The sequence below is a fragment of the Anas platyrhynchos genome, chromosome 3 (assembly GCF_047663525.1).
Source record: "Anas platyrhynchos isolate ZD024472 breed Pekin duck chromosome 3, IASCAAS_PekinDuck_T2T, whole genome shotgun sequence".
NCBI lineage: Eukaryota > Metazoa > Chordata > Aves > Anseriformes > Anatidae > Anas > Anas platyrhynchos.
In genome coordinates, this window is record NC_092589.1 from 119,964,764 (window position 1) to 119,989,797 (window position 25,034).

Here is a 25,034-nt window from a genome sequence, read left to right on the forward strand (position 1 = left end):
CTCCTCCCAGTCTCCTCTTCTCAAGGCTGAACAATCCAAGTGACTTCAGCCGCTCCTCATATGCCTTCCCTTCTAGAAAATTTCCCATCGTTGTTCCCTTAGTTAGTAGTTTTGCATGAGAAAAGTGTAAGGGTATGTGGATGGCAAGAGTGTTGGCTTCATTAAGGTCATCCAGTCTCCATTCGCTACTTGACGGGCCAGAGATTGCATCTCTCCAGGCAATCCTTTTCTCTACCTCGTGTGGGCGAGTGCTGTAAGGAGGAGGAGCCAGTGACGGGTGAGACCAGTCCTGACAGCTTATACATGGGTGCTGTTGAAGGCAGCGCCTTGTCCATGGCTATTTGTGCAGCAGTGCCAGTGGTTGCTTGTGTCTGTCTGTCTGTGTCTACCTGTCTCGGGGGTGCCCGAGGCTGGGTTCCAGCAGCAGGGCAGAAGAAATCCCTGAGCCAGAAACTATGGAGAGGCCTCTTCTAAGGGGTGGTGGCCTCCTCTAACCTGATGTAACAAAAGTCTCTTTTCCCCTTCCACAGCCATGGAGTCACAGGAGGAGAGAGCAGATGCTGGGGAAAAAGCACGAATTGCTAAGCAATTGCTGGCAGAAGCATTTGAGAAGGAAGGACTTGATGAAGAATACTGGCTCCCCAAACTGTCAGAGATACTGGGTGTTAAGTCAATAAATGCTTTGAAACATCTGCAATATGAAGACTACCTTAAACTGGAGTGCGAAGTACGGTACCCCTGGGAGACCAAGGCACTCCGAAAGCTCCTGGGAATCACAGGCAATGAAACAGCTGTTGAAAAGCTGCAGAAGCAGCACTTGGATGTGATGAAGCAGAGACAAGAAGAAGCCAAGTCAATCCTACAGGAGCTGGAAGAAATGCAGAAGAGCCGTAACCACAGCAAGGAAATGATAAGACAGAAAGAGGAGGCCCTACAGCAAGCCATGGACATTCCCAAGGAGTACTGGGCACCTCCAGAGAAGGCATTGCTGGATGAGCTGGTGAGCATCCGGAAGCAACTGGAGCAGCAGGAGAAGTCCATGGGGGAGAGGGAGAACGTCTCTGACGAGGAGGTCCTGAGGCGGGCATCGGGAGGCCTGGCTCTGCAGGGGATTTACCAAACCAAGAGCCTGGAGGATGTGCTGGCAAAGCGAGAGCAACTCATCAGGGTCCCTGATGGCTTCATGCTCACTGGTCCAGTGCAAGGGTCGCTGCTTGAGAGGAAGGAGTTCTCCTCCTCTGCAGCAGAAGCCACTTTCACCAAGTGCATGGAGCAGCTGGGGTTCAGCCTCAGCGCTTCTGCCAGTGACAGGTTCTCGGGGCTCATTGTTGAAAGACGTGTAGATTCCAGCAAGTCCTCACCATCAGAGGACTCCCGTCGGTCATGCTCGGAGCAGGCATACATTTGCATCACCAAGTACCAATACATCCCTCTGGCCTCCTACTACTTCCAAAAGGACCAGCTTCGCCTCTCAGACGCAGCCCTGCGAGAGCTGCAAGACATCGAACAGCTTCTGAGCATCACCCAGGAGGCAGACAGGTTCCACCTACTGAAGAGCAGGTGCACCAGCTTCTTTAGCAGGTTTGGGTCCCATGTGAACCAGGGACCCCTCCACTTTGGGGGAATATTCTGGTGGAAAGCATGTGCCGAAGGTTTCAGGGCAGAGCAATGGGATGAGATGAAGCAACAAACATCTGAAGCACTGAACAGCTACGTCGGGGCTAGCTTCAGCGTCTTCGGTACCAAGTGGGGAGTGAAGGGGGATGCTTCAAAGTCCAGCTCACAGGCATCATTTCAGGGAAGAGACAGAAGCAGCACCCACAGAGCAGTTCAGCTCTATGTGACCAAAACAGGGGGCCCAGCAGAGACGGATTCCCTTCCTGAGTGGAAATGCGGGCTTGTGGCCAATAACACAACCTGGTGTGTGATCGACCGGGGCTCTCAGCTGATCCCAGTGTGGGACATAATCCTGTCCAACCACAGCAGCGATTTTAAATCCTCCCATCAAATGGGCAGCAGCCTCAGGGCTGTCTATGAAGCGCTAACGAATCACAACACCAGCGTGATCTTTGGAGAGGAACTGGCTAGTGCTGTAGAAGAGGCCAGAGCTTTCCTGGAGCAAGTGAAGACCTGGGAGGGGACAGTGGATGAAAAGAAACTGCTCATGTTGCTAGATTTTAAACAGAGTCTGAAAAAGAGAACAAAAAATCACAGTGTCTGGATCAACATATGTCTGTCAGACAAAGCATTGCAGGAGTTCCTGGTGAACACTGTTTCTTTTTGCCAGAGGTCTTCTCCAGAAAACACCACCTACATCAAATCTCTGCTGCAGTGCCTGCTGGATCCTCACATCTATTCTGTCAGGGACTTCCCCAAGACTTCCTTCATTATGCAATGGGTCTTCCACGAGGAGCACAAAACTCCCAATATTTCCAGTCTTGAAGATCTGAATACGACACTGCTGCAAATGAAGGAGTACATCCAGGAAGTCACCTACGCACCGGCAACTTCTGCATCTGCCATTCATGAGGCAAAGATCAAAGCCACCTTCACTGCAAGCCAGTCTGTTTCTTCCTTGCTCCAGTCTCTGCAGCAAAGGGCACAGGAAGACATAGAACTCTTAGTGCTCTTAGTTACAACCAGCACGGGATACCAAGTAGAAAGCAGCACTTTTCAGTGCCTCCTTGGGTGTCCAGAAATTAATTTCATGATACAGGAAATGCGCGTGGCACATAACGAGTATCAGAGCCTGAAGGAACAGGATGTTTGCAGAGCTCAGGCCTTCCTGCTGCTGATGGGGCTCACCATAACATCCAAAAACAAGAAGATGACCCCTGAGCAGAAGAATGACCGCTTAGTTTTCATGAAAGAAAAGATGAAAAACACATGGTCCACAGAGATGAAAGCTCTCCTCGAAAAGCACAATGCATTCAAAGACTGGGAGATGCTGGAAAGAGATTTGCAATCCTTCATCGATGGGCAAGTGGAGGACACATCTGACAACCTGAAGAAAGACGATATAATCAAAGACCTGGAAGATGCTTTTCAAGGCATGCAGCCTCCCAGTCAGTGTAAACCTAAATCAGAAAGTAGCAAATCTAAAGCAAGTCAAGCCACTGCAAGTCCAGAGTTCCTCAACTTACTTAAGCGCCTCGGGCTGGAAAGGTACTATCCAAGAAAAATGGGCACAGAAGATTTCCACATAATACACCAGACATCTGTACACGACAGCCAGCCCAGCAAGGACAGCGAACTACCATTTTACTTCCTGCAAAGGCTCCTGACCGTGGATTACCGGGTCAGGTACCTGACTTGCAAGGAGGCGAGTAAGCCGGGAGTTATGCCCACACCAAACACCTCAGGGGAGGAGCACGAGCCCTCTGATTCCTTTGATGACTTTCTCAGTGACTTGGACAAAGGAGCCCCTGAATCTGCAAGCAGGGAGAGTCATGTGCACCCCATGGACCTCCAGATGGCAATTTTTCATTGTGCTGATGATTTCATGAGACAGTACCTTTCATCCAAGCTCTCTTTCTGCCAGTTTGCACTACCCCTCCTGGTACCAAACCCGGGCACTTCACAGATAGAGTTCCCTCTCTGGTCCCTCAGCCAAATCAAGAAGAGCTGGAAAGGGACGGTGAGATCGGGAGATCAGACGAGGATTAGCAGTCACAACAACAAACTCATTTATCAGGCAGAGATGCCCATCGTGTCCTTCCTCCGCATCGGCAGTTCTCCTTCCTCTTCCAAGTCTCAGCTCCTGAATGCCCTGCTGAGCAGGAAAAAACACGACACTTTTTTCCACCGCCATTGCGAAGGCAGCACCAAAGACTGCTTCCTGATGCAAGGTGTTGTGGAGATCTCCTGGTACCTTCCCCGTGGTAGCGACAATGACAGCTTTAACAGCCCTGTTGCTTTCTGTAACCTGCATGGAGATGCGAGATATCACGAACCCCAGCTGCAGTTTTTACAGGAGATCTCTGCTGTGAATGTGGTTCTTGTTTCTGAGTTGGATCAGAGCAATGAGAAGAAAGGTAGGAGAATTTTACATGATCTATGGCAGTCTCAGAGGCCTTTGGTTTGCCTTTTCACTGAGAAAGAGAGCATTGCAGCTGGCCGATCTGGCCAAAACGTAAGAATAGGGATCAAGAACAGAAATGAAGCAGAATTAGTGGGTGAGCTGACAAAAACCATACGAGACCTAGTGGAAGGGTCGAGCACACTTGTTAGCCTCAATGCATGCCTGAGCACAGCTCACCAGCATGGCTTCCTAGTTGATGAAGATGCAAAAGTGTGTGTGACAGCCAAAGAAACGGCAATCAAACTGGTGAATCTGTTGAAGAAGGAGAAGTTGTCTGAGATCAAATCACAGCTACTGCCTCTTCAGGGAAAACTATGGTACATGTGGTGTAAAAAGGACACAGAACTCACTCGCTTGCAGGAAAAGGGGAACAAGAGCATAGAGCATCATCGGAGCCAAATTGAATTGGAGAAGTCTGCAGTACGAAGAAAGCAACTAGGCAAAGCATTTCCCCTCAATCTGCTGATGAAAACAGTCCTTGACTTTCTCCAGTCACAGCCAGACAATACCAAGAAATTCTTTCTGCAGTGGATGAAGATCTTCATGGACGACATGTCCTCTGATCACCTTGATGAGCTAAAGAGAGAGTACCATCACTTATGGTCTAAAATCCTGGCATTAAAGAAAAACAATGAAAACAACAACCTGAAAACGCAATTGGTGAAGGAATTAGATGCCCTTTCCAATGAAATCAATGATTCGTCCATTGGCCTTGAGCATATTTTGAGAGAGGTGGGGCAGATTTATGAGGCACTGGAATCAACATACTCCAAAGAAAAATGGTATGACAAACTACCTGAAATTGCTGCCAATCTGATGCTTTTAGGGTATCCCATTGAGCTGATGGATGGTGATGCTTCTTATGTACCACTGCAATGGATTGGAGCCGTCTTTGACAGGTTAATTGAGAAGCTAGGGGACAAGCGAGTATTTGTGCTTTCCGTGCTTGGCATCCAGAGCACAGGGAAGTCAACCCTGCTGAATGCCATGTTTGGTCTCCAGTTTAACGTCAGCGCAGGGAGGTGCACCCGGGGAGCGTTTATGCAGCTCATTCAAGTGGACGAGAAGCTCCAACAGGATTTGAACTTTGATTACATGCTCGTTCTTGACACAGAAGGACTTCGTGCCATAGAGATGGCCAATAAGCAGTCACTTAATCACAACAGTGAGCTGGCCACCTTTGTCATTGGCATCGGCAACATGACTCTGATCAACATCTTTGGAGAAAATCCTTCGGAAATGCAAGACATCCTTCAGATTGCTGTGCAGGCTTTCCTGAGAATGAAGCAAGTTAATCTTTCCCCAGGCTGTCTCTTTGTGCACCAAAACGTGGGTGAAATAACTGCAAAGGAACAGAACATGGAAGGACAAAGACGTCTGCAGGAAAAGCTGGACGAAATGACCGTGACTGCGGCCCAGCAGGAATTCTGTGACATCACCTGCTTCAGCGACGTCATCCGCTTTGACGTGAACACCCACATTCATTACTTTGCTCACCTGTGGGAAGGAAACCCACCGATGGCACCGCCCAACCCCACCTACAGCCAGAACGTCCAGGAATTAAAGAGCAAAATTCTCCAAGCTGCCAAGAAGGAATCGCACAGCAGCATTTTGAGGCTCTCCAGCTTGAAAGTTCGTATTAGTGACCTGTGGAATGCCCTGCTGAATGAAAACTTCATTTTCAGCTTCAAGAATTCAGTGGAGATTGCTGCCTACAAGAAACTGGAAACTGCATTTAGTCAGTGGACCTGGCAGCTGAGAATTCACATCTTAGACTTGCAAATGAAACTGGAAAACAAGGTGCGGAATGGGGAGTTGGGTAAGGTCACCACAGAACACCTTGAAAAACTGGTGCAAGAGAGAAGTGATGCCATCATCAAGAACATGAAAACATTCTTCAGTGAAGACAAAGGTGGTAAAATACTGATCCAGTGGAAATGCAGCACAGAACTGAAGCTGAAAGAACTGAGAGAGTCCCTTCTTGTTGAAACACGAAGGAAGTGTGAGAAACTTACAGAACTAAAGAAGAGCCAGAGTAAACTGGATGAGAGGAAGTCTGAATATGAAAATGAGCTCCTGAGAAAGAGCAGAGAGTTGGCCCTGTCTCTAAAAGGCCAGAAATTAGGTGAAAGCAAACTGAGAAACCGCTTCAATTCTATCTGGATGCAGTGGGTTGCTGAAGTGTCCTCTGCTGCTCCCCCTCTGGAACAGGTGGACATTGATGTGGACATAGAAGATGTCCTTCTAGATCACTTTAAGGAGTCTAATATACTTAAACAAATATTGAATTTCTACCAAAATAATACATTTTCCCTTGACATAGAGAAACATGTGTCTAAGAAAAAAGGCTTCCGCATCTTTTCTAAGAGATTGGACGATGCCGATGTGAACAACATGCTCCGCATTACAGAGAGCATCATAATGTGTGTGAAGGCAAACATTGAGAAGAAGAAAAAGGACAAAATGGATTACAGCCAAACTTTTATTCATGAAATACTAAATGAAGTGGAGGAAGGTATGAACTCTGTTCCTAACACTGCAAATTACAGTTTTAATAAAGTTTACAAAATGGAATTATCACTGTACCTGTGCAGAATGGCAGCAGAATTGTTTAAAGACATGCATGCAGCATTCAGGAAAGCAAATGATCCAGTCGTCTACCTGGAGAGCAAGAGAGAAGACTTCTTCAAATGTTTCCAGATTTCCTGCCAAGGAGCCTCTTGCATCACAACATTTGCTGATTTCCTGTGCAGCAAGATTGCCCCAGCTCTTCGACTCGCCATCTATGAGAAGACAGCTCTTGACATAGCTCGAGACGTGAAGAATAAAGTACCAGATTTCAGAGGCAATAGATCGACTCTGGAAAATTACATGCTGAAATACCTAGCAGAAGAAGAAAAATTTGAACATTTCATGTGTTATCTTAATGCCCCAGGAGACTTTTTAAATAATTACATTAAGACAAAAGTTGAGACGTACTGTTTAGATAAGAACAGAAGGCTAGAGATGTTTTTAAGAGAATGCCTCTCTCGTTACTATGAAAGCATAAAGTCAGCTGTCTTTGCATCAACCACGGTTGTCAAAGACAGAAAAGACAGAAAGGATAAAATCTCTCTTTGGCTGGATGAATTCTGCAGAGCACTTGGAGACATGATAAGCTTGCCCAGGAGCGACCTGAAGGGCATTGAACATCAGGAGATAACAGACATAGAGTTCCTGAATAATGCCATGACAGAAGCACTGTCTCCTGTTATTGATGATCTCAGTAAGGAGTTTGAAGAAGCTTGTATGAGCTCCTTTGAAAGGCAGCCTCACACAATACTGGCTGAGCAGTTTGCAGGGTGCCAGGAGCAGTGTCCCTTTTGTGGGGCTGTTTGCACTAACACTATGCCAAACCATGACGGAGACCACCGGGTTGTCTTCCATCGTCCACAAGTTTTGACAGGATACAAATGGCATGAAACAGACAACCTAGTCATTGATATTTGTTCTAGCAGTGTTTCAAGTGGAAACTACTTCTTCATTAGTGAAAACACACGTATTCCCTACAAGAAATACCGGGATGCAGGACATCCCTATTCCACTTGGAGCATTCCTCCTGACCCATCCATGCAAGCATATTGGAAATGGTTTGTGTCTTCTTTCAGGACACAGCTAGAACATCACTACAATGGGAAATTTCATGGCAAAGGAGAAATCCCTGCTTCTTGGAAGAGAGTTACAAAGCAGAATGCACTCGCTGAACTGGAGAAATGTTAGGCTAAGTTGGTATGAAGGAAAAACTGCAAGTGCTTTGCATTTTAGAAGAACATAATACGAGGATAACCACAAAATCTTCTTGTAATGATTATGATTTAACCTTGTCAATAAAACTAAATGTAATTGCTGCAACGTTGGGTGAACTAAGGAGTGCTTCTTATGCTGCTGCTCAGCGATTCCCTTGCTGTGTGATAAAGTCAAAGTCCTTTTCCTTTCTTGCCATAAATATATACATCAGCTTTGTCTTAAAGCAAACTAGAAAAATATTCCTGCAGGAAGCAGGCATACCGCCAAGATCAAGACCAAGTGCCAGATGAAGAGTGAAGGCAGCATTAGCAAGTACCAGTTTTATCAGCTGCTATGAGAAAAGAAATGACACTTGCAAATAATAGGTTCACAGAATCACAGAATTGAAGGGATTGGAAAGGACCTCAAAAGATCATCAGGTCCAACCCCTCTGCCAAATCAGGTTCCTTAGAGCAGGCTGCCCAGGTAGGTGTCCAGACAGGCTTTGAATATCTCCAGAGAAGGAGACTCCACAACCTCCCTAGGCAGCCTGTTCCAGTGCTCCGTCACCCTCACCGTGAAGAAGTTCTTTCTCATATTGGTGCAGAACTTCCTGTGCTCCATCTTGTGGTCATTACTCCTTGTCCTGTCCTCACAAACCACTGAAAAGTGGTTGGCCAAATCCCTCTGTCTCCCACACCTCAGGTATTTATACACATAGATGAGATCCCCTCTCGGTCTTCTCTTCTCCAGGCTGAACAGAATCACAGAATCACAGAATCACAGCTCTGGTTGGAGAGCTACCAGGAAGAGAAGGACCTGGGAGTGATGGTGGACAGTCGGCTGAATATGAGCCAGCAGTATGCTCAGGTGGCCAAGAAGGCCAATGGCATCCTGGCTTGTATCAGAAACAGTGTGGCCAGCAGGACTAGGGAGGTGATCGCCCCCCTGTACTCGGCTCTGGTGAGGCCGCACCTCGAGTACTGTGTTCAGTTTTGGGCCCCTCGCTGCAAGAAGGACATCGAGGTGATTGAGCGGGTGCAGAGAAGGGCGACGAAGCTGGTGAGGGGCCTGGAGAACAAGTCCTACGAGGAGCGGCTGAGGGAGCTGGGCTTGTTCAGCCTGGAGAAGAGGAGGCTCAGGGACGACCTTATCGCTCTCTATAGGTACCTCAAGGGAGGCTGTAGCGAGGTGGGGGTTGGTTTGTTCTCCCACGTGCCTGCTGACAGGACGAGGGGGAATGGGCTTAAGTTGCGCCAGGGGAGTTTTAGGTTAGATGTTAGGAAGAACTTCTTTACTGAAAGAGTTGTGAGGCATTGGAACAGGCTGCCCAGGGAAGTGGTGGAGTCACCATCCCTGGAAGACTTCAAAAGACATTTAGATGTAGAGCTTAGGGATATGGTTTAGTGGGGACTGTTAGCGTTAGGTCAGAGGTTGGACTTGATCTTGAGGTCTCTTCCAACCTAGAAATTCTGTGATTCTGTGATTCTGTGAAAAGACATTTAGATGTAGAGCTTAGGGATATGGTTTAGTGGGGACTGTTAGCATTAGGTCAGAGGTTGGACTCGATGATCTTGAGGTCTCTCCCAACCTAGAAATTCTGTGATTCTGTGATTCTGAGTGCCTGGGGATGTGGCTGCTCCAGCACAGCCAGCAACTGCCAAGTTTCACTTTCAGGCACTGCCTGAAAGATAATAGCCTGACTTCCAGGAAAGCAAAAAATATCTCCCCGCCATGCAACCAATAAACTGTGGCCAGTGCAGGGGCTTGGGACTCTGTAAAGAGTGGGGTCAGGGGTGGGCTGAGTCGGCCTTAAGGTGTTGTGTGGCTACGATCACCCCGCTATATGTGTCTACGGTTACCGCTAGCCACACTCGAGGTCTCAGCGACTGACAGAGCGTAAAATCTGTCTGCCACACCTCAGAGGCTTTGAGACCTCTGGGGTTGACTCCACTGGACCATAGTGGTGCTTTTTGACAGTGGGGACACGTAGCTACTATGTGTTTTGCGTCGGTGGTCGAAATCCCACATCTCTTATCTAGCGCTTTAGCTCCAGTGTGGAGGGACTCATGTAGCTGGTGGGCATCTTTTAGTGTCGATAATCCTTTTGCAGCGGCGTCTGCTTTGTCGTTACTGATTTGGTAAAACCCTTTGATTGGGTTGTGGCTGTTGACGTGGGTGACCTATATGGTGCCTTTTCGGGAGAAAAGTGCTTCTTCTAGCATTAGAGTGACCGTGGATGTTGACACGCCGGGCCCCGACATGGCGAAGCAAAGTTTGGCTACAAACATTGAATCGGTCACTATGTTGAGGTGTTCCATTGGGAACAGTCCACAGGCTAGTACTACGGCCGTCGCTTCTAATTGCTGGACTGAAAGCGCACGATCGTTCATTTTAGTGCTGTGTCATTCTCCTCCCGATTGCCATACCGCTGCCACGGTTGAGGTTGCTGAGGATGCATCTGTGAAGACCGTTGGTCCCCATTGGGGCCGGTCCATGATCTTCCGTTGGAGGTCGATGTTGACAATTTTCAGCATTTGAGCCCAAGGGGGCTTAATAGCGTATTGAACTTCTCTGCGAAATCCGGCAAGGGCTATGGCTAGAGATTCTGACATCACTACTGATTGCGGTAGCAGCTGTTTACAAAAGGGTAGATATATCGTGGCGGGTTCGATACCTAGGTGTCTTAGGGCGAGTTTTCGGCCTTTCATGATGAGGTTACCAAGGCACTCGACTCCTGGAGAGAATGCGCGTGACAGTTTTCCTAGGACTATCCACTGTATTGGTTGAACTTTTTGAGGGGGGCCCTGGGCTAGTGCCCCTACTCCCCCCCTTTCCGTGAAGTATACATACAGATCAAGTGGTTCATTCGGGTTCCACCTGGCGAGCGTGCTTGATGATACTTTTTGCTCGATAAAATCGAGAGAGTTCATTGCTTCTGTTGTCAGAGTCTTTTGCTCCCATGGTTTTTTTCCTTTTAAAAGATCGTACAGGGGAGCCATGGTTTCGGGAGGAATCAGGACAATATTGCAGAGCCATTGTAAGGATCCCACTAATTGTTGCATATCATGGAGCGTTTTGATGTCCCAAAGGATTTTTATCTGGGGGGGAAGGGGGGGGTTATGTAAGAACTTGTGATCCTCACTCCCAAAAAACTTACACATGGTCCTTTTCTAATTTTCGCGCTCGCGATTTCAAACCCGTTTGTTTTTAGAGTTTCTGGGACTATTGACACTAGCTGGTCCACTTGACTTCCTGACGGTGCAGCAATCAGGATATCGTCCATGTATTGGATGATAGTCGCGGTCGGGTCACTGCGCCGAACTGGCGCCAGCGCCCGATCCACCGTGATCTGGCAGATAGTAGGCGAGATGATCATTCCTTGAGGCAGCACTTTCCACTGGAAGCATATGTTGGGGCGTTGGCTGTTTGGAAACATGACAGAGAAAGCAAACCACTCCTTGTCTTCTTCATGTAGAGGTATCGAGAAAAAACAGTCCTTAATATCAAGGACGGCACAAGGTTGCCCTTCCGGTACCATAGAGTTCATAGGCAACAACGTTTGAACAGGACCCATTGGTTGAATTATCTTGTTTACTTCACGCAGGTCATGGAGGAGGCGAAATCCTTCACTGGTTCGCTTGGGTATTACAAAAACTGGAGTGTTCCATGGGCTAGTAGAAGGCTCTATATGACCTCGTTGTAGTTCACGGTCGACTAGCTCGAGAAGAGCACCCATTCGAGGCCTCGACAGGGGTCATTGCTCGACCCACACTGGGTCGGACGATTTCCACATCAGTCTAATTGGTGGAAGTGGGTATGCGGCAGTGGCCCTTATGGTAAATTTGTCACCCTGGCTTTTAATAGGGCTAAAGCGTCCCTTCCCAACAGGGGAGGGACTCCTGACATGACATATGGGAAGAGAGTAATGGTTTTCTCCAGTCCCTTTTTAGTGTGGAGTGTGATTACAACCAATTGAGCACTCTTCCAGGAGTTTTCCTGGGTTTCGGCACCACTTGTTGCCTTCAGGGGCAGTGGCGACCTGGTTCAGGAACGGCACGGCAACCAACCCCAGTCCGCTCGGTCCATCGGCTCACGGACACCAATGTGGTGGATGGCAAATGGCGTTTATTGCCGAGTTACACGGTGTTATATAGCCGAGGCCCACAACGTCACTTCCGCTTGCTTACGCCACAGACCACGTGCTACTGTCCATCAAGGGAGGGGACAGTAGAGCACAACATCTTCCGGCCGCCAGACCCTAACTACCCACACTACAGGAAAAATGGGTGGGAGATGGAATGTTCCTGATTTCCATCAGGCTGGGGATGGATGGGAGCCCTGGTTGAGCGTTGTGCTGCCTGGGGGTAGTTCTGTGGGTAACCCGAGGGCCTGGCCCTGGCTCACCCCTCGCTGAGTGCTTTAGGGGCTGCCTTGGAAGCAGCGTAGTGTGCTGGTCTGCCTCGGCACCTGGAGCTGCCCTGTGCTGGCACGGAGCTGCCAGAGCAAATCTGATCGTGAGTCAGCTCTGGGCTCCCACCTCACCTTTATTTTAGTATGGGCGGGAGGTGGGCATCTCCTGTTGACTGCTGCCTGTAATACCCGGTCCTTTCTGTGCCTGTTCTCTTTTTCTCTCCATTTCTAGGGGCACGCGATGCTAGTGGAGCTCTACCCTCAGTAATGGGACAAGGGACTGCTGAACGAGAATTCATCAACGAGTATTCTGTGCCTGGCAATGCCATTTCAATGCACTAATAAAAAGATACAAACAATCCTTCTTGGGAAGGATTTTTGGTGGCCTTTGTAAATACCTTTTAGCTACACTGCTGGTAATTTTCAGCTAATAAACGCACTCTAAGACGTATTCCAGGTGGAGGAAAATAAAAGTTAATGTGGCTCTTAGTGTCTCCGAGGTCCTTGTAACCAGTCTGATTTCTACTGTAATTCTTCAGGAAGCAAGATTTATTATTTTCTTTTTCCCTGGAAAAGAAAAAAAAAGAAGGATTCCCAAGTGCTGTACAAAGAATGAAGCTCAGAGGCGAGGAGATCCACAAAGTGCTGAATGTCGGCAGGCTGAGATGTGGGGTAACGTGCCGTTGTAGGGAGTAACAACTTCAGAAGCAGGTTTAAACTCAAGTGGCTGACCTGGTTCAAAGGGGGAAGATTGCACGATGTCTGAACAGCATGGAAAGAGCAAATTGCCTCAGAATTGAGTCTCGCTGATGTTTGCCACAATAAACCAGGAGAGAAAAGAAAGTTTGGCTGGTGTTTTTTTGTCCCCCTCTCCCTTGCTTCACTGTGGCACATTAATTCCACATTTTTAGTGTTATCCTGTCCCTGTTTCTGAATTTTAAAAACACTTGGGCAGAAACAAGCTGGTGACAAACATCGGTTCTGCAGATTCGTTGTTCTCCCAGGATTTTGGGAACATGATGTGAGGAATGTTTTAACAATTCCAATTCGTGTCCATAAATTCGTGTCCATAAAGAATAATTCTGTTTGAATCCTGTCTGCCTGGGCCCTGCACTGGCAATTTAGTTCTTGAACCACAGATGCAGTGTGCCCCAGTCTCCCCCTCATTCCAGTCAATTTATCAAGTCTTCAGAAAACACTCCTTAAATTTATGAACCTGTTTGCTTTTGTTATTCCTGACTTCTAGTTCTAACAGTTATAGCCTTTTTTCCTGTCTTCTTCGAGATTAACTTAACACTGCTATAGATGTGTCTGTGAATGGCTGGGGAAGAATGTTTTAATTACTCGTGAAGCGTCAAATAAGAAAGCTGTTTGTGTTTGATGTCTGGGAGTTTCAGAACAACTGATAACAACTAGTGACTGTTATGGGATACTATGTGGATCCTTGGTATCTGGCCACGGGGGGCCAAGAGATTAAGAGGAAGGAAAAAGAAGCTGAAGGACGGTTGGGAGACAAGACCTGCGGAGAGTGTACAGAGAGTGTTCCATAAACTCGGAATAGTGCCAAGTAAGTACAAAGGGTGAGAGGAAGACTACGAGCCTTCAGCATGAAAGACCCCTAGAGACTCCCAGAGGAGACTGATGCGCATGCTCCAGTAGGAGGAACTGGACCCCGGAAGCTAATTATAATAATCTATTTTTTTTAGAAGTAGTAATGAATATGTATTAGTCTAGGTGCATAAAAATCAGCTGCTTGATGTAACTGGCGTGCGTCCTGGTGGAGCGGAGACTCCCGGTGCACCCAGCGCTGTTTGCTTACCTCTATTCCTTTATATTCTTTTAATAAATCCTATTTTTTTATTTAATCCTAATTTGAATCCTGAGCCATTTATAACAATGAGATTGTTGTTCCTGCCCTTTTGGTTAATGTTCTGAGTTTTTTTCCTCCTTCACCTTTTCATGTTTTTATTACAATGAGGGTGGCTTGGGCTATTCCAGGCACTACAGAAATCTTCCAAAACACCCTGCAAAAATCTTCGGCTCCCTTGTACGGAAGGAACCTTGCCTCTGCAAGCCACCTGCTGCCTGCAATTGTGGAGGCAAAGCTGCGATAAGAGCTGGGTGGGACAGCGGGTGCTGCCTGCTTGGTGCTGGCTGGAAATCTTGTGCAATGCTGCTGCTCTGTGCTGAGCTGCCTGTGGGTGGGAGGGAAGCTGAGGAGCAGGGGCAGCACTTTGGTTTTCTATAAACACCTCGTGTGCTTCGTGGACCTGGTGTCCCAGCAGAGGGAGGCTCTGCTGCGGTCGGACCGTTCTGGGCAGCCGGAGTGGCTGAAAATCCATCCCTCTGCCCACATTTGGATAGCTGGGGGCATCCACGTCACCAAGAGCTTCACGGGGCAGAGGTCCCTTTGGGGTCTGGGGATTGGGAGGGGTGCTATGGAGACCAGGCACTGATCCCCACCCTCCTTTCCGTGCCTCCCAGCCCATTGGGGTAGGACGGTGTGAAGCGGTACCACTGCACTCCCCGGCGTTCCCACACACGTGGGAGCATGTTCCCAGGGCTCTGTCAAAGTCCTGCCAGCTCTGCGTCTACCTGGATGCACAAGACTTATTTTTTTTTTCCTTTTTTTTTTCTCCCCACCCCTGGAAGTTGCTTAATAGCTTGGTGCACTCCTACTTTGCGGGATGTGTTGGGTTCAGCAGCCTTTAAAGATACCTATCACCACCCGACAGCGATGTCTGGGTGCTCGCTTTGCTACCCAGCCTGGCGCTGCCTGCGTGGGCACTGAGCTGGCCCCAGGACACCCCCGGGGCTGCGTGGAAGGGGGGCACGGGCAGCAGGGACTGTTGCAGGTAGGGGCAGGGCTGCAGCCCTTCGGGATGTGACTCATCCTCGGGGCTCGCCCTGTTCTGGCGCTCGCGCTGGAGGTGAGGCTGCTGCGGTGCGCCCCGCGTCGATCTGCGTGGGTGCTTTTACCCCGTGGGACGGGCTGCGACGGGCCCCTTCTGCACCTAACGGGGACGGGAGAGGGGGGAGCCTTTGCAGAGCTCCTGCACCTGGTTGTGGTAAGGATGCTGCCCCGCTCTGCCCTCCTCCAACCCCTGGAAAACCTCGTGTCTGGCTCTGGCTAGGGTCTCGCCAACCCCTGGAGCTGTGTGGGGAGGGTGAAGCCAGGGCTGGGGTAGGGCAAAGAGGAAGGGGGAGCACGATTGGAGCTCTCAGAGCAGCCGCCGCACCCCTGGCAGCCCTGGGTGCTGTTGGGGTGCCTGCAGAGGGAGCGCCCGGGCAAAGGTTCCTTTTGCTCTCCTGCTTCCCGTGCAGTGGGTTCCTGCTCGACCCAGGGCGGAGCTGTGAGCTGCAGGGTGGTGGGGAGGAGGACGTTGGGCTGGGGAAGGGGTCTGGGCTGGCTTGGGGGTGCCAGGGCACGCCGGAGCCCCCTGGGGCTTGCGGAGGTGGTGGGGAGCTGGGGCTGGTCTCGTTCCCGGGTGTGCCCGGCTCCGTGCGCCCACGCGGCAGGATGGGTGCTGGGGCCTTGTCCCAGTTCCAACTGGGGGGACGGGAATTGGGTGGGCAGGAGGGGTCTGCACTGGGGGAGGGCAGCCACCACACCCCAGGGGATGGTGTGGAATAGGGGTGCAGGGGGCTGTGCTCACCCCAGCTTTTGCAGCCCCCTCTGTAGGGAGCCCCAGCTGCCCCCACGCCCTGCCGGACCCCCACATGGACACCGAGGTGCAGGATGGTGCCGAGGCGCAGGATGGTGCCGAGGCTCTGTCGGAGGGATGTTCGCTGGCCGAGGTGAGTGAGGGCAGGGGCTGGGGGCTGGGGGAGTGTCCCCGGGGGTGAACTGGAGACCCCACGGGGATGTGAGCACCGGCACCAGCATGGGCACGGGGATGGCAGAAGGGTCCCATTTTGGGGAGGGGTGGAATTTGGGCATGGAGCAGCCAGCCTGACCCCGTATCCCCCACGGGGCTGGAGGGACGGGCTGGGGTGGCGAGAGGACACCCCAGCTCACCCCTCTCTTCCCGGTGCAGGTCTCGGAGGGGCCCCCAGCACAGTGGTCGGTGCCGGAGGTGTGCGCCTGGCTGGGTGCACGGTGCGGGGACGGGGACCTGGTGCAGCTGGCGGCCGAGCACGGGGTCAGCGGCCGGGCCCTGCTGCGAATGACTGAGGGGACCCTGCGGCGCATGGGGGTCACCCCCCGCAGCCGGCACCGGGAGCTGCTGCGGGAGCTGCTGGGGCTGCGGCTGCAGCAGGATCTGGAAGAGCTGCTGAGCATCGCCGGGGGTGAGCATCCCCCTTAGCGCATCCACGGGGGGCACCGGCCGCGAGGACGCCGGGGGTGCCTCCAGATGGACTGCGGTCACCTCTGTCCTCAGAGTGACGCGGACAGGAGCTTGCGAGCAGGGAGGCGATGCCATGGGATGACAAAGCGGCGGCTGGAATTAAGCACACGACATGGAAGCGGTGCTGGAAGGAGTCCCGAGGCCACCGTGTCCCCCAGAAAAACCCAAACCTGGCTGGAGAGGCAGGGCTGCGCGAGGAGAAGGAGCCTGCCCTCGCCCCTCGCCCCGTGAGCCACCTGCTGCCGGGTGACACCGGGTCCCACAAGGTGCCAAAGCGCCCTGTGGGGTGTGGGGAGCCCTGTGGAAATAACGCAGCAGTGATTGTCCCCAGCCACCAGATCCTGCTGCAAGCCCAGGGTGTGAGGGATACAGAGAGGGGACACGGAGGTGTGACACCTTCCTTGGCTGTGCCCAGGAGCAGCGCATCAATGGGGGAGCCCACGAAGGACGTGCCGGGGCACCCTCTGCCTCCGACCCCGGGGCTGGCAGGGTGTGCAGAGCAGCAGGGCAGGGCTGAGGGCCTCAATAAACGTGGCTGGAGCTGTGAAACCACCGGAGTGGCTGTGCTTGAGGGATCTGCTGCCTCCCAGACAACGAGGAGAGGCAGCCTTGGCTGTGGGCACGAGGTAGAAGGGTCCCCACTCCTTGCTGGGAGCCTGTTGTACCCACGCACGGCAGCCTGACTGCATATGGGGTCCTGGTACCCACAGAATCACAGAATCACAGAATCTCTAGGTTGGAAGAGACCTCAAGATCATCGAGTCCAACCTCTAACCTAACACTAACAGTCCCCACTAAACCATATCCCTAAGCTCTACATCTAAACGTCTTTTAAAGACTTCCAGGGATGGGGACTCCACCACCTCCCTGGGCAGCCCGTTCCAGTGCCTAACAACCCTTTTGGTAAAGAAGTTCTTCCTAACATTTAACCTAAAACTCCCCTGGTGCAACTTTAGCCCATTTCCCCTCGTCCTGTCACCAGGCACGTGGGAGAATAGGCCAACCCCCACCTCACTACAGCCTCCTTTAATGTATCTGTAGAGAGCGATAAGGTCGCCCCTGAGCCTCCTCTTCTCCAGGCTGAACAAGCCCAGCTCCTTCAGCCGCCCCTCATAGGACTTGTTCTCCAGGCCCCTCACCAGCTTCGTCGCCCTTCTCTGGACCCGCTCAAGCACCTCGATGTCCTTCTTGTAGCGAGGGGCCCAAAACTGAACACAGTACTCGAGGTGCGGCCTCACCAGAGCCGAGTACAGGGGGACGATCACCTCCCTAGCCCTGCTGGTCACAGTGTTTCTGATACAAGCCAGGATGCCGTTGGCCTTCTTGGCCACCTGAGCACACTGCTGGCTCATATTCAGCCGACTGTCCACCATCACTCCCAGGTCCTTCTCTGCCACGCAGCTCTCCAACCACTCATCTCCCAGCCTGTAGCTCTGCTTGGGGTTATTGCGCCCCAGGTGCAGGACCCGGCACTTGGCCTTGTTGAACTTCATGCAGTTGACCTCAGCCCATCGGTGCAGCCTATCCAGATCCTCCTGCAGAGCTTTCCTACCCTCGAGCAGATCGACACACGCACCTAACTTGGTGTCATCTGCGAACTTACTGAGGGTGCACTCAATGCCGTCATCCAGATCATTGATGAAGATGTTAAAGAGGACCGGCCCCAGCACCAAGCCCTGGGGGACGCCACTAGTGACTGGCCTCCAACTGGACTTGGCTCCATTTACCACAACTCTTTGGGCCCGGCTATCCAGCCAGTTTCTAACCCAACGAAGCGTGCGCCAGTCCAAGTCCAGAGCAGCCAGTTTCTTGAGGAGAATGCTGTGGGAGACGGTGTCAAAAGCCTTGCTGAAGTCAAGGTAGACCACATCCACAGCCTTTCCCTCGTCCACCCAGCGCGTCACTTTGTCGTAGAAGGAGATCAGGTTCGTCAAGCAGGATCTGCCTTCCATAAACCCATGCTGACTGGGCCTGATCGCCTGCTTGCCCTTCAAGTGCCGCATGATGACTCCCAAGAGGATCTGCTCCATGAGCTTCCCTGGTACTGAGGTCAAACTGACCGGCCTGTAGTTCCCCGGGTCAGCCCTTCGGCCCTTCTTGTAGATGGGCGTCACGTTTGCTAGCCGCCAGTCAGCTGGGACCTCCCCCGATAGCCAGGACTGCTGATAAATGATGGATAGGGGCTTGGCCAGCTCCTCTGCCAGTTCTCTCAGTACCCTTGGGTGGATCCCATCCGGCCCCATCGACTTGTGCACATCCAAGTGCCGTAGCAGGTCACCAACCAGTTCTTCGTGGATGGTGAGGGCCACATCCTGCTCCCCGTCCCCTTCCACCAGCTCAGGGTACTGGGTATCCAGAGAACAACCGGTATTGCCGCTAAAGACCGAGGCAAAGAAGGCATTGAGCACCTCCGCCTTTTCCTCATCTCTTGTAACTAAGTTTCCCCCCGCATCCAGTAAAGGATGGAGATTCTCCCTAGTCCTCCTTTTTGTGTTGATGTATTTATAAAAGCGTTTTTTGTTATCTTTAACAGCAGTAGCCAGATTGAGCTCCAGATGAGCTTTGGCCTTCCTAATTTTGTCCCTGCACAGCCTCGCTACATCCTTACAGTCCTCTCTAGTGGCCTGCCCACTTTTCCAAAGATTATAAACCCTCTTTTTTCTCCTAAGCTCAAGCCACAGTTCTCTGTTGAGCCAGGCTGGTCTTCTTCCCCGCTGGCTCATCTTTGGGTGCATGGGAACAGACCGCTCCTGTGACATTAGGATTTGCCTCTTGAAGAGTGCCCAGCCTTCCTGGACCCCTCTGCCCTTCAGAACCGCCTCCCAAGGGACTCCACCAACTAGTGTCCTGAGCAGCCCAAAGTCAGCCCTCCGAAAGTCCAATACAGTGGTTTTACTGGTTCCCTTCCTGGCCTCGCCAAGAATAGTGAACTCCACCATTTCGTGGTCACTCTGCCCAAGACAGCTCCCGACAGTTATATCCTCCACCAGTCCTTCTCTGTTTGTGAAGAGAAGGTCTAGCAGGGCACCACCCCTGGTAGGTTCACTAATCAGCTGCGTCAGGAAGCTATCTTCCACGCTCTCCAGAAACCTCCTAGACTGCTTTCTCTGGGCTGTGTTGTGCTTCCAGGATATGTCAGGGAAGTTGAAGTCCCCCACGAGTACAAGCGCTGAAGATTTCACAACTTCTGTCAGCTGCCTGTAGAACTCCTCATCCGTCTCCTCATCCTGGTTCGGCGGTCTATAGCAGACCCCGACCAGGACGCTAGCCTTGTTGTCCCTGCCGATCCTAACCCAAAGGGACTCGACCTTGTCATTCCTAGCCTCGAGTTCTACAATATCGAAAGACTCTCTAATATAGAGAGCCACACCGCCACCCCTTCTGTGCTGCCTGTCCCTTCTGAAGAGCCTATAGCCAGGCATCGCAGCACTCCAGTCATGAGACTGGTCCCACCACGTCTCCGTGATGGCAGCCAAGTCGTAGCCTGCCCGCTGCACGATGGCTTCCAGCTCCTCCTGTTTGTTACCCATGCTGCGTGCATTGGTGTAGATGCACTTCAGCTGGGCCTTTACCTTATCCTCCGGCCTTGCCATTGCTCCCCCTGGCACAGCCCCAACAGTCCTTGCTTCGGCCCCATCCCCCTTCTTACCTAGTTTAAAGCCCTCTCAATGAGCCCTGCCAGCTCCTGGCCCAGGATCCTTTTTTCCCTAAAGGATAGGGACCCGCCTACGGCCATCAGACCAGGTGCTGAGTAAAGTGCCCCATGGTCGAAAAACCCAAGATTTCTGCGTAGGCACCAGCCCTGGAGCCACGTGTTTAACAGGTGGGCTTTCCTTGACCTCTCCGTACCCCTCCCTGTCAACGTAGGGATGGACGAAAACACTACCTGCACTCCCGCTCCGTCCACTAGCCGTCCGAAATGTGCCCCTCATGTGCCCAGATCCCCCGGGGGTCTGGGGCACAGCCAGGGCAGCCTGAGGGTGCCAGCGTGGTGGGTGACAGGGGAGTTACTGGGTGATGGGGGCTCACTCCCAATTTGCCCATTCTGTTCTGCAAAGAGCCGGGGCTGGGGCTTGTAGGGGGCTGGGGCTTGCAGGGGGCTGGGGACCCCGAGTTTATAGGGCAGTGGAGCACTGGCTGGGGCCAGGTCCTGCTACTCCCCTGCATGGACCAAAGCTTGTTTCATGATGTGCCATCTGGTTTTGCGCCCGTTTGTATTTTTACTCCTGTAGTCCCTGCTGGCATGGCTCCCCAAATCTCACCTCCCCTAATCCCAAACCTCACCTCCCCTAATCCCAAACCTCACCTCCCCTAATCCCAAATCTCACTGGGGGCAGCACGTGTTGAAGATGTGAATGCCCAGAGTGGGAATCAGTGCTCCTGCTGGCAGTGGGGGTGCTGCAGGGGCAGGAGCTCCTTGTGCTGGTGGCTCCTTTCTGCTCCCACACTCAGGTGGGAGAAAGCTCCGTCTGCTCCAGGCTTCACAAAGCAGGATGCTTCCAGCAAGCGTGCTCCTGGCCCAGCAAACCCTTGCCACGTGCACATTTTCCCCTGCCCCGCAGACACGTTTCTTCCCAGCTCCCTGGCTCGAACATCTTTGCCATTGTGGACCTGCTTGTTACAACCCCAAGGTCTCGCCTGGGGAGCTGGCGTCATATTCATCCCTGGAGGCGTGAGGCTGAGCCTGCTTTTTGGGTGTGCATCACTTTGCAGAGCAGTCTGCCCTTTCAGCAGCCGGTCTCCTTCCATCCTGCCACAGCCTTTGCAGCCCCTTACTACCGGTCAGTGCCACCACCACAGCTCCCATCTTCTCTTGAGTATTCAGGGGGTGTTCCCCGGAGGCTTAGCTCCACAGTGACAATTCACCATTTGTTCTTTCTCCCTTTTCAGTAACTGCTTTTCCATGTTAGGACCCTCCCTCTTATCCCAGCCTTACCTTTCTAAGCCATTGTGCTGAGGGATCCTGTTGGGGCTGTTCTGGACATCCAGGCAGATGACACTCTCTGCGTGTCCCCTGTCCTGTTGCCCCTGCTCCTTCAGAATCTGGATTTCTTCAGCACATCTCCTGGTGTGCCCCAGCTGCTGCCCATCCCTTCCTTTGCCTCCCCTGCCTTCACGCTGGTAACCTCCTGCAGCACCATGGGCTCCAGAGGGATGCACAAGAGGATGCTCACTCAATGCTTCCTCTTCTTGGCTGCTGTATGACCTCCTGGGTCTGTTGATTCGGGATGTCCTGGGCATTGTGGCAGTCTGTCCCGCTGTTCCTGTCCTGGGATCCTGGGACATCAGCACAGAGCTGAGCTGCTGTCCTTCTCCTGCCCCTTGGAGCTGCTCAGGCCTGCATCCTCCAAAGGGCAAACAGGTCCAAACTGGGGCTGAGCGGCACCAAACTGGGGAGGTGCACCCTGGTAGAGGTGGTAAAACAAGCACTGGAAGATGTCTGGAGGGACATCTGTGCCAAGGGATGTCCCCTACCACCCTGCAGGCACTGCCACCCAACACCTTTCCTGTGTCACCCTTGGGTGCATGGAAATTGCAGCTGGGGGTTCACAGGAGTCCATGATACACGAGGACACCGAGGCTTTATTCCCTAAGCTTCTCTACCTGATTACAGATTACTGCCAACCACCACTAACAAGAATACCTACGGTTAGCTGCGATGGATGCACTCAACTCCTTGACCTAGCCCACAGCAGCCTGGCTCGGGCTCCCAGGAAAGAAAGGCCTAGGCCCTGACCAGGCCACGAACTTCCTTGATTCCTGCCTGTTCTTTGGAACCCCCCTGAATCAGGTTGTGTGGTGTGCTTTGATGTTCGTCAGCCTGGAAACCAGTTCACAGGACCATGGAATCATTTAGGTTGGCACAGACCTCCAAGACCACCACGTCCATCTGTTAACCTAGCACTGAGAAGTCTACCACTACACCATGTCCCTAAGCGCCACCTCTACATGCCTTTTGAACGCCTCCAGGGATGGTGGCCCAACCACTTTCCTGGGCATCCTCTTCCAATGCCTCGCAACCCTTTAGTGAACAAATTTTCCCTAATATCCAACCTAAACGTCCCCTGGTGCAACTTGAGGCCATTTCATCATCATGTGATTAACAAGCGAATAGCAGGAGGTTCTTCCAAGACTAATTTATCAGGGAGTAAAAGAAGTCGTGGGTGCAAGGAGTGTTGTGCTTGCCTTTCCCATTTTTTGTAGTCTGACTACAAGCCAACCGCTTTATTCCATAAATATGGCTGCATGAGCTTTTGGGGGCTTTCCCTGCACAGCAGTAGGCTGCGTGGTGGCGGCCACCCCACGATCAGGCACAGCTCCCCAGGACACTGCTGGAGGCTGAGAGGCCCCTTACCAGCTGCAGATCTTCTGTCAGAGACCGACATCACACACATGTACCAAAGGGTGTTAAGACCTTGCAGGGGGTGGCACTGGGGGGGCTCTGAGGGCCCTGCCAGCCCAAACCGCTCCGGGATTCTGTGATTTTATCAACAGTTGCTGCATCAGAAGTATGGCATCAAATATACACACACCAATGATAGGATGAGAGGGAATGGGCTGAAATTGGGCTAGGGGACGCTTAGGTTGGATATTAGGGAAAACTTCTTTACCGAAAGGGTTGTTAGGCATTGGAACGGGCTACCCAGGGAAGTGGTGGAGTCACCATCCCTGGAGGTCTTGAAAAGACGTTTAGATGTAGAGCTTGGTGGTATGGTTTAGTGGAGGACTGGTTAGTGTTAGGTCAGAGGTTGGACTAGGTGATCTTGGAGGTCTCTTCCAAACTAGACTATTCTGTGATTCTGTAATGAAAATAAATTTACTCTTTGTGTTTCAGCTGTGGGTCTGTTGTTTTTTCTGCTGCCTGCCTGTGCTGGCCCGCACCCCGGCCTAGTGGGATGCAAACATAAAATCGTACAGAGTCCTGACCAGGGACTGCTGCCTTTGCTCTGTCCTCCCCCACAATGCTCCCACCACATCCACCTCAAAATTAGAGGTTTTACCCTTCTGGAGCAGCCTTGCACAGCTGACACATGTTCCCAGAGCCCCAGGCTGGCTGCCGCCTCGCCTTGCATTTAGGAAGCAGGTTGGGATTGGGGGTTTGCAGACCCTTCCCCAAGCTGCATCACCAAGGCCTCATCCTGCCCTGTGGGTTGGTCATAGTGAGGCTCAGCCTGGTCTCCCTATCGTCGAGGCCAATTAACCCATCAGGGAAGGGAATTAGATTGTCAGGATAGCATTTGGTCTTGACAAATGCATACTGGTTGTATTTTTTATCAGCTTATTATCCCGGGGGGCGTATAAAATGATTGTTTACTGATTTACTCTGGTGTGCGAGATGTACTGGACTATTAGATGAATTAGGACCGGGGGGGCTTGTGAGTCCCTGTTCACCCCTGGTCCTCCTGCCAGGAGCAGCTGCTCTTGGCCTGCTTCAGCGCAGGGGCTTTTCCCATCCTGCACAAACTCTGAGACGATTGTTGATGGTTTTGGAAATGGCCTTGGACAGAACAGTCTTGGAGAGAGATGAATTTGATGGCTGGACTGTTAGATGAATTAGGAATGCAGTGTCTTCATGGCCTCTTTCCAGTAAACCCAGGTCTCTGTCATCCTGGGGAGCCCAGGCCTGGTCCCAGTACTGCAGACGGGGCCTCACCAGTGCTGAGGAAGGATCCCCTCCCTTGCCCTGCTGGCAGCACTTTGCCCAGTGCAGCCCACCAGAGCAGCAGCCCTCTTTGTGGCGAGGGCCCTTTGCTGGCTCCTGTTCAGCTCGGTGCCCACCAGGACCCCAGGCCCTTCTGTGCCAGGCTGCTTCCAGCCGGCTGCCCCCAGCAGGTGGTGGTGCTGGGCTTGCTCCACCCCAGGGGCAGGACGCTGTGCTTGTCCTTGTGCAACTGCAGGAAGCTCTTACTGACCCATTTCTCTGCCTGGCAGAGAAATATATATAATATAATATTGTATACTACATATATATATAATTGTATTATATTATATTATATTATATTATATTATATTATATTATATTATATTATATTATATTATATTATATTATATTATATTATATTACATTACAATATACATAATGTATAATAATGATATATAATGATATATATGATAAATATGTATGTATATAATGTTTAATATATAATTTAAATATAAATATATATATTGATATATATAAGAGCAGGACCAAGGAGAATCTCCATCTTTTACTGGAACATTACTACGGAGGATAAGGAAAAGGCTGAGATTCTCAATGCCTTCTTTACATCTGTCTTCAGCAGTCAGACCAGTTATCCTCAAGGGGCTCCGCCTCAGGGTCTACGGCTCCCGACCTGGAAGTCTGGGACAGAGAGCAGAATAACCCCTCCCCACAGTTCAGGTGGAAACAGTAAGAGACCTGCTGCTCCACCTGGACTGTCACAAGT

At 51.4% G+C, this 25,034-nt stretch overlaps 3 protein-coding genes and 1 long non-coding RNA gene across 4 annotated transcripts in view; 2 read left to right on the forward strand and 2 right to left on the reverse strand.

The window, feature by feature from the left end:
* The window catches only part of LOC110354783 (interferon-induced very large GTPase 1-like), a 170,171-nt gene that overhangs the window by 92,063 nt on the left and 53,074 nt on the right, over window positions 1–25,034 (reverse strand). The gene's annotated exons all lie outside the window — the stretch shown is intronic.
* The window catches only part of LOC140002298 (uncharacterized), an 80,491-nt gene that overhangs the window by 14,301 nt on the left and 41,156 nt on the right, over window positions 1–25,034 (reverse strand). The gene's annotated exons all lie outside the window — the stretch shown is intronic.
* Window positions 533–8,146, forward strand: LOC140002288 (interferon-induced very large GTPase 1-like). Its single transcript, XM_072036647.1, has one exon. It carries the CDS (start codon window positions 533–535, stop codon window positions 7,838–7,840), a length of 7,308 nt encoding a protein of 2,435 aa, XP_071892748.1. The 3' UTR covers window positions 7,841–8,146.
* On the forward strand, window positions 14,956–17,157 carry LOC139998565 (protein aveugle-like). Its single transcript, XM_072035137.1, has 4 exons — window positions 14,956–15,327; window positions 15,930–16,057; window positions 16,297–16,549; window positions 16,642–17,157. Exons 2-4 carry the CDS (start codon window positions 15,980–15,982, stop codon window positions 16,644–16,646), a joined length of 336 nt encoding a protein of 111 aa, XP_071891238.1. The 5' UTR covers window positions 14,956–15,327; window positions 15,930–15,979; the 3' UTR covers window positions 16,647–17,157.